This window comes from Lipotes vexillifer, unplaced genomic scaffold, assembly GCF_000442215.2.
Source record: "Lipotes vexillifer unplaced genomic scaffold, Lipotes_vexillifer_v1.1 scaffold238, whole genome shotgun sequence".
Classification (NCBI taxonomy): domain Eukaryota; kingdom Metazoa; phylum Chordata; class Mammalia; order Artiodactyla; family Lipotidae; genus Lipotes; species Lipotes vexillifer.
The window spans coordinates 1,336,882-1,346,068 of record NW_006785665.1 but is presented as its reverse complement, the minus strand read 5'-3'; the positions used below and the strand labels follow the sequence as shown (position 1 = coordinate 1,346,068).

Below are 9,187 nucleotides of genomic sequence, written 5' to 3'. Positions count from 1 at the left end.
ATGGTTGTTAGTATTTGCCTTATGTATTGAGGTGCTCCTATGTTGGGGGCATAAGTATTTACAATTGTTATATCTTCTTCTTGGATCGATCCCTTAATCATTATGTAGTGTCCTTCTTTGTCTCTTCTGATAGTCCTTATTTTAAAGTCTATTTTGTCTGATATGAGAATTGCTACTCCAGCTTTCTTTTGGTTTCCATTTGCATGGAATATCTTTTTCCATCCCCTTACTTTCAGTCTGTATGTGTCTCTAGGTCTGAAGTGGGTCTCTTGTAGACAGCATATATATGGGTCTTGTTTTTGTATCCATTCAGCCAATCTGTGTCTTTTGGTGGGAGCATTTAGTCCATTTACATTTAAGGTAATTATCGATATGTATGTTCCTATTCCCATTTTCTAAATTGTTTTGGGTTCGTTATTATAGGACTTTTCCTTCTCTTGTGTTTTTGTCTAGAGAAGTTCCTTTAGCATTTGTTGTAAAGCTGGTTTGGTGGTGCTGAACTCTCTCAGCTTTTGCTTGTCTGTAAAGGTTTTAATTTCTCCATCAAATCTGAATGAGATCCTTGCTGGGTAGAGTAATCTTGGTTGCAGGTTTTTCTCCTTCATCACTTTCAGTATGTCCTGCCACTCCCTTCTGGCTTGTAGAGTTTCTGCTGAGAGATCAGCTGTTAACCTTATGGGGATTCCCTTGTGTGTTATTTGTTGTTTTTCCCTTGCTGCTTTTAATATGCTTTCTTTGTATTTAGTTTTTGACAGTTTGATTAATATGTGTCTTGGCGTATTTCTCCTTGAATTTATCCTGTATGGGACTCTCTGTGCTTCCTGGACTTGATTAACTATTTCCTTTCCCATATTAGGGAAGTTTTCAACTATAATCTCTTCAAATATTTTCTCAGTCCCTTTCTTTTTCTCTTCTTCTTCTGGAACCCCTATAATTCGAATGTTGGTGCGTTTAATGTTGTCCCAGAGGTCTCTGAGACTGTCCTCAGTTCTTTTCATTCTTTTTTCTTTATTCTGCTCTGCAGTAGTTATTTCCACTATTTTATCTTCCAGGTCACTTATCCGTTCTTCTGCCTCATTTATTCTGCTATTGATCCCATCTAGAGTATTTTTCATTTCATTTATTGTGTTGTTCATCATTGTCTGTTTCATCTTTATTTCTTCTAGGTCCTTGTTAACTGCTTCTTGCATTTTGTCCATTCTATTTCCAAGATTTTGGATCATCTTTACTATCATTATTCTGAACTCTTTTTCAGGTAGACTGCCTATTTCCTCTTCATTTGTTAGGTCTGGTGGGTTTTTATCCTGCTCCTTCATCTGCTGTGTGTTTTTCTGTCTTCTCATTTTGCTTATCTTACTGTGATTGGGTTCACCTTTTTGCAGGCTGCAAGTTCGTAGCTCCCGTTGTTTTTGATGTCTGTCTCCAGTGGCTAAGGTTGGTTCAGTGCGTTGTGTAGGCTTCCTGGTGGAGGGGACTAGTGGCTGTGTTGTGGTGTATGAGGCTAGATCTTGTCTCTCTAGTGGGCAGGTCCACGTCTGGTGGTGTGTTTTGGGGTGTCTGTGGACTTATTATGATTTTAGGCAGCCTCTCTGCTAGTGGGTGGGGTTGTGTTCCTGTTTTGCTATATGGTTGGCATAGGTTGTCCAGCACTGTAGCTTGCTGGTCGTTGAGCGAAGCTGGGTGCTGGTGTTGAGATGGAGATCTCTGGGAGATTTTCGCCGTTTGATATTATGTGGGGCTGGGAGGTCTCTTCTTGACGAGTGTTCTGAAGTTGGCTCTCCCACCTCAGAGGCAGAGTCCTGACTCCTGGCTGGAGCAGCAAGAGCCTTTCATCCACTCGGCTCTTTGTTTCCTGGTGCACGAGGAGAGGGGATTAAGAGCGCTGCTTAAAGGAGCTCCAGAGACGGGCGCGAGCCGCGGCAAACATGGCGGCATGAGACGCTAAGGCTGCTGTTGCCGCCACCAAGAAGCCTGTGTGCGAGCACAGGTCACTATCCACACCCAGCTTCCGGGGAGCCTGTGCAGCCAGCCACTGCCAGGGTCCCGGGATCCAGGGACAACTCCCCCGGGAGAACGCACGGCACGCCTCTACAATGTATGTTTTGAAGGATCCTCTGGCAGCACTGTGGAGGCTAGATCAGAGACGCTAAGAGCTTACTATTGCTAAGTGCTATGTACATAATGAGATTTATTTTATTTAACTATTACAACACCCTTGTGAGGTAGATGTTATATATAATTGCTGTTTTCTAGATTAGAAGCCTGAGACTCATAGCAGCCCTCTTCATTGGAAAAGCGCAGCTTCCCATCCCATGGGATTCTGATGCGATTGTTAATCACCGAGCCAGACCTGTTCCTTGGCCATGGGTGTGGCATGAGGTCCAGGCCTGGCCAATCAGTGGGCCCCTTGCTTTGCCAACAGCAACTAGACCAAGGGTCCAAGGGATGGTCATGTGATATAAGCAGAACCAGACTGAGTCCTTCTGGGATGTTGAAGATATAGACCCCGGGAGAGAGTCCCACTTCCTTTTGGATCTCTAGCGGTAGCCATGTAAGCTTGGGGCATATGAAGCCAATTTCCTATGACTTAGAGAACATTTCTGTGTGATTGGATTGAAGGCGACCAATGCACAAAGAAACAGAGGTGAGCAGGATGGATGCAAAGGGAGAGGCTGATGTACTTGTTTGGGTCCCTGGATTTAGCCACACCTGAAGCTAGACCCAGCTGAAACTTCCCAGTACATAAGCTATTAAATTACATTATTTTGTGTTTAGTTCAAAACTATATATGTACTCCCGCCACCATTTTCAGAGCAGCACTATTTACAATAGCCAAGACATGGAAAATAATTCAAGTGCCCACCAACAGACGATTGGCCTAAGAAGATATGGCATGCATACACACACACACACACACACACACACACACACACACACACACACTATGGAATATTACTCAGCCATAAAAAAGAATAAAATATTGTCATTTGCAGCAACATGGATGGACGTAGTGATTATTATACTAAGTGAAGTAAGTCAGACAGAGAAAGACAAATATTATATATCACTTATATGTGGAATCTAAAAAATAATACAGGGAATTCCCTGGTGGTCCAGTGGTTAGGACTCCACACTTCCACTGCAGGGGGCCAGGGTTCACTCCCTGGTCAGGGAACTAAGATCCCGAAAGCCGGGCAGTGTGGCCAAAAAAAAAAATAATAATAATACAAATGAACTTGTTTACAAAACAGAAACAGACTCACAGACGTAGAAAACAAATTTATGGTTATGAAAGGGGAAAGGGGATGGGGGAGGGATAAATTAGGAGTATGGGAATAACAGATACACACTAACATATACAAAATAGGTGAACAACAAGGATTTACTGTATAGCATAGGGAACTATCTTCAGTATCTTGTAATAGCCTAAAATGGAAAAGAATTGAAAAAAATATATATATATCCGAATCACTTTGCTGTACACCTGAAACTAACACAATATTGTAAACCAATTATACTTCAATTAAAAACAAAAACAAGGGGCTTCCCTGGTGGCGCAGTGGTTGAGAGTCCGCCTGCGGATGCAGGGAACACGGGTTCGTGCCAGGGTCTGGGAAGATGCCACATGCCGCGGAGCGGCTGGGCCCGTGAGCCATGGCCGCTGAGCTGCGTGTCCGGAGCCTGTGCTCCGCAACGGGAGAGGCCACAACAGGGAGAGGCCCGCGTACCGCAAAACAAAAACAAAAACAAAAACAAAAAATCCAGACAACTGAAGCTCAGAGACACTAAGTAACTTGTCTGAGGTCACACAACTAGCAAGTGGCAGAACCAAGATTTGAACCTCTCTTATTCTAACACTTGTGCTCATTTCGCCCTACCACAGCATGATAATGTAAAGAGCAAACAGGCAAACCAGTTAGGAGGTGAGCAATGAGAAAGCATGGTCTAGGGCAGTGGCCTGGGGAAGGAAGGCAGGCATTTGAGAGAGATCGTGATGGAATTTGGGAAGACATGGGACAGACCTGAGTGTGGAGGCTCAGGGAGGTGAGTGGGAGGAGGACCCAAGGGGCCTGGAAGACCCAGGAGACAGGGCAGATGGGGCAGAGTGAGGGATCTCAAGGCAGAGATGGGTTTGTCTCAGACACAGAGGATACCTGGGTAAGAGCAAGGCCAGCCTGTGGGCTGTGACGAGCTCGTCTGGAACCAGGTGGGAAGCCGAGGCCAGGCCCAGGGTCGCCCACAGACTGGGTTTGGAGGAGAGAGAAGGAACAATTGTAGGGGGAGGAAGCTGTGTCACCATCATGGGAGAAGGTGGGAATCAGTTCCCCAGCGTGCCAGCTCAGAGTCAGGGGGACCCTGGTGGCCTTGGAAGCCAGAGCAGGAGACAAAGGAGGCTGGAGGAGGGGAAGTGAAGGTGATGCTCATGGATTCAGCAGCAAATGAGGGGGTGGTGATGAGAAAGGTGAAGGGAAGGTGGTTCCCTCCCAGGTGTGTAAGTCGCACCGGTGCTCCTGAAACATCGACTCTCTCACACTGCAATTTAGAGGCAAAGTTGAACTCAGGTGACTTACCCAACCCCTTCCCAATGAGCCAGAGACAGGTTTTATTTTCTAAAACATTTTAATAAAATTAACCAATAAATATTCTACACTGTATGGGCTACAGGGACAGAGTGGAAGACAGAGGGCCGGTCCTCCCAGTTGGGCCCTCAGGCCCCCTTGCAGAAAAAGAGAGAGACGGTGCTCTGGGCTGGCTTGGGGCTGGGACTGCTGACTTGGGATGGGGGGAGTGATTCTGGAATGGGTGACCTGGGGTCCTGCCATCCATCCCGCTTTGTTGGTGTATGGGAGGAGAGGAGGGACCAAAAAAAGCAGAGCCCCTGCAGGAGGCATCCTAGCACCCCCAGAAGTGACTGGGGTGAGGGGAGAGCTAGCCTAGAAGGAAGGAATGGGGGAGGGGCAGCCCATGGGACAGTGAAGCAGGGAGCTTGGGCTGGTGGCGGGCTCTGGCGGTTCTTGGGCCACAGCTGCTCACTCTCGGACATAGACCCTGGTGCACACGATGTCATCCGCCGTCATGGTCTGAAAGGGGAGAAGTCACTGTTAGCCCGGGAGGCCCCTGGGTCCTGTGCTTTGTTGCGGGAGGGTTGAGCGGAGGTACTCTGCTTGACCTCCAGGTCCAAACCTACTTCTTGGCTCAGGACTGACAGGTAAGAGCTGGTCACAAAATGCCTGGGCATCATGGGATGGAGGACAATACAGCCCCAGGGGTCCATCCTAAGTCTTTCTTCCCAAGCCAGGAAGATCCCCTTGAAGAACTGTTGGGACCTCTCAGCGCCATGTCCTTTGCTCCACATGGAAGGGACACCCTTTTACGTTTGCACAAGGACACTGTATGGGACAGGGACAGCCTAGTCCTGCCCCAGCAGCCTCATAGGAGACGGGGAGACCAGCCACAGTTGTTCTTAAATCTCCTGCACCCTGGAATGTCCCGGAAAATCTCTGAAAGTAGCACTGGGCTTGCTCTGAGCTGAGAGGAGGCAGGCCTTACCAGGATCAGCTCTCCGTCATTGGTCAGTTCTCTGGTCCAGGAGGTCTTGGGACCCTCTCCCTTCAAAAGCCTCTGCTCGCAGACCATTTTGTTCTCACTCTCCCATTTTACCAGGCTCTGCATGAGAGGGTGGTCAAGTGAGGTGGGCTCACAGCAGGGACAATGCTGTGAGAGGTATTGGGGATGCACCCCCTTTCTACCCACCACCACAATCTAGGGACTTTCTCCATTGGAACTGGAGGAAAGACTCTAGGAAAAGCCTGGAAAATGTCATGTTGAGAGGAAGGGCAATAGATGCCATGACCCTGAGGGACCCCGTCCCGGCACACGCACCTTACAGGGTCTCCCGTCCACAGTCTGCTCCTCAAACTCTTCCCCAATATTGAAGCTGATCTCTGTGGTACGCACGGTGGTAGAGGTTTTGATGTAGAAAGTGTCTCCCTCCTGTTTGATCTCCACTGCTGGCTTGGATGCTGCAGCCACGGCGATCTTTCTCAGCATCACGTTCACCCCTGGAGGGAGAGGAGAGGCTCGACTCTTATGGGTGCTCCAGGCACCTGGCTCACACTCTCCCCAGGGACAGCAGGAGCAGGCTGAACTGTGAGCGGCTGGGAAGAGGGGCAAGCTGCCTGGGTGTCCAAGAAAGTACCACGAAGGGAGGGCATGTGGTACAGCCCTGATAGCTGGTGGGTTCAAGGAGGAGGGACAGAGAGGCAGTGCCCCGCCCTTGGGAGTTCTGCTTCTAGCTACGGCCCCATCTGGATGAGTCAGCAGCCCTGGATCGGGATCCCCAAGTCTCAGCTCTTCACCGTTCTTGGGGGCAGCTTCCCCCTATTCCTCTCATCCTGCGACAGCTCACCTTGGCTCAATTCACCTCACTTTTGATCCTTTGTCCACCCTGCTGGAGACCATCTGCTGGGGTGGGCTCATCAGAGTCACTGCGCCTGCACCCCCGCCCACGTGCAGGGCAGGCCTTCCCCAGCCAGGCCTCACTACTCACGTCCTGGAGTCGGGGCCACTTCCCTCTCTGCCCACTCACCTCCCCTGTCTTGTGGCCTTTATTTGCTGAGCCTCTGTTCCTCCCCAGGATGAGAAGGAGCAGGGATTCTCAGCAGGGGAAGAGGTGGGACAGCTGTTTCCCCCTACAGAATGGTCAGCAGCCTGGGGACACCACAGGCTGTGAAATAAGATCCATTAGGCCACGATTTCCACCTGGCTCACCCTCCCTTGCAGGCTGGGTGACCCTGGGCAAGTGGCTTAACCTCTCTGAGCCTTAGATTCCACAACTGTAAAATGGAGACAGTAACTTCAAGAGCCTATCACACGGGATGATGTGTGTTTAGGCCCTAGCACACACAGTGCCAGGAACATCTTTATGTTTTCAGGAAACAATAGCTACGCTTATTGTTGTTGTTATTTTCACTGATAAAAGGAAGGCAAAGAAAGAGCCAGAGTTGGGGCTCAGACAAAGTTCCCTGCATCGGACTCCTGCCCACCTGCCCTCCTGGAACAGAAAGGGACACTCCCCTCCCCTCCCCTGATGTGGACCCGACTCCAGGAACACCCACCCCACTTCAGGGGTCAGGTCTTCTCATTCAGCCTCTGTGGATTCAGAGTTCCTGTGCCTGTCCCCCTATCCCTTCCCAGATTGGACCCCTTCTCTCTATTCCCTAGTTATTTAAAAGGAGTGGAGGAGCCGGAGAGAGCAGCCCTCTGGCAGGAAGTCAAGCAGGCAGGGAGGCACCTCTAGTCAGGGCCCAGGTCCAAGCTCTACACCCTTCACCTGGCCTGGCCTCCTGCCCTGAACTGGAGCAGAACGCTTCAGGGAAGCAATGGGTGGGATTGAGGGGCCAAGCTGGGCTGGGCCAGGTAAGTGGGATTCCCTATCTCCCGATGCGGTCCAGACCCCCTGGCCCTCCTCCAGACCTGGGTCCCTAGAGAAACAAATCCCCTTTCCCCTCGGCACCAGAGCAGACCCACTCTGTTCCAGACAGAAGGGGGTGGGAGGAAGCCCTGTCCGAAGCCCTGTCCCTCAGGAGCCCCAGGAGCCCACTTCTTGGCTGCCAATCTCTTGGGTCCAGGGAGAAATGACTGAGGTTCCCAGGACTAATTGACTTGGTGAAAGAGACACATCCCGCTCCACCTCCTTGGACAAACAGCCTACTTCATTCTCTGGTGCTACCCGGGAAGTCCGTCCTGTTATCCATCTTTCCTGTTATAGGAACAGAGGCTGCTAGCTATGTGTCATAACCATCATACTGGATGGAACGGGTATCCCCCAAATACCTGAGCATCCCTCCCCAGGAGAGAGACTCTTGCATAGGACAAAGAGGGGTGAGAAGGGATTGAGATTCCTGCGGAAGCAAGGCTAGGTCCAGAGGAGACACCCCTCCAGCCAGCTTCTGGTACCTGTGGTGCTGGGGCCAGGCTCAGCCAACGTTGGCTGATTCAGGGCTGTGTTTGTCTAACGGGTCTGTTTTCAATCTGCCCCACAGCAAGCCCTAAGGAGGGCACGTGGCTCTGAGAGACCCCGCAGGGAGGACAAACAGACTGAAGACAGACAGACAACAGGGTTGGGTTTGGGATCTTATCCTCCAGCTGGGGCCTGGGGGTGTGCCAGGCCACTGCCTCCTCCACTGGGGAGAGGGGCCAGAATCCAGAGAATGGCATCTAGGCTTTCTGAAGGGAAAATCGTTATCCTTTGGCAGGATCTTGGTGGCACGCGGGATCTTGGTTGCAGCATGAGGCATGCGTGCGGGATCCAGTTCTCCGACCAGGGATCAAACCCAGGCCCCCTGCACTGAGAGTGCGGGGTCCCCATTGGACCACCAGGGAAGTCCTGGATCTTTAATTTCAACAAGGGTAGGGCAAGAAAGGCTGACATGATTACAAGAAATACTGCGGTCAGACTGCAAGCAGAACTAACGGTAAGGAAGGATGGAAATCCCTGCTTTCCTCACTGCATTCCAGCCCCTTCCTAGTTTCTGACTCATTTCTACAGCCCCCTGCCCCACACAGGGTGCCCTCTGCTCATTCCAGCTGGGGTCTCTCTGTTCAGTTCAGAAATTGATGGCTCCAGGGTTTCCAGGTGGCTTCCCAGTGGCTGGGTCCTTGACTAACCTCCATCTCTTTGCAGAGCCCTCTCCCCAGCCGGCCCAGGCTTTCCCCACCCCCCTCCCCAGACACCAGAGGGCACACAGGAGTTGGGAAGGGCAGTCTGGGTAGATTCAACTTCCTCCATCTTTAACCAACAGACCTAGCTGGGCTGCAGCCCGTCTCCAGGGAGGCAGGGAGAAGAGAATTTGGATTTTCTGAAAGGGAGGGGATGGCTGGGGTTTCACACGAAGCCATTTGTTGAAATCTAAGAAAGTGATAATTATCCAGAGCGACTTTAGGATTCTGGAGCTGCTCGCTGTAGGAAAATATTTGTCTCACAGATGGAGGGTGGGGGGAGCAGAGTGGGAAAGTTCTGAAAGGGGAAGAAAGGGGGATCTGGGGGCCCTGCGGTGACGGATCACCTGGTGGGTGGAGCCCCGCGCAGAGAGATCTGGAATCTGCTCGGGGATTGGGTTACCTGCGGGGGGCAAGGGGAAGGAGGCAGGAATGACTGGGGTGGGGGTGGGAGGCGCGGCATGGG

The 9,187-nt window shown here is 50.9% G+C and overlaps 1 protein-coding gene across 1 annotated transcript in view; it reads right to left on the bottom strand.

The window, feature by feature from the left end:
* Nucleotides 1-4,602: 4,602 nt before the first annotated feature.
* CRABP2 (cellular retinoic acid binding protein 2) overlaps nt 4,603-9,187 on the bottom strand; it is a 5,275-nt gene continuing 690 nt past the window's right edge. Inside the window, exons 2-4 of the mRNA XM_007457879.1 lie at nt 5,884-6,062; nt 5,551-5,667; nt 4,603-5,081 (exon numbers count right to left, since the gene is read on the bottom strand). Of these exons, the coding sequence (XP_007457941.1) occupies nt 5,031-5,081; nt 5,551-5,667; nt 5,884-6,062 (347 nt within the window). The 3' untranslated portion in view covers nt 4,603-5,030. The remainder of the gene's footprint in view (nt 5,082-5,550; nt 5,668-5,883; nt 6,063-9,187) is intronic.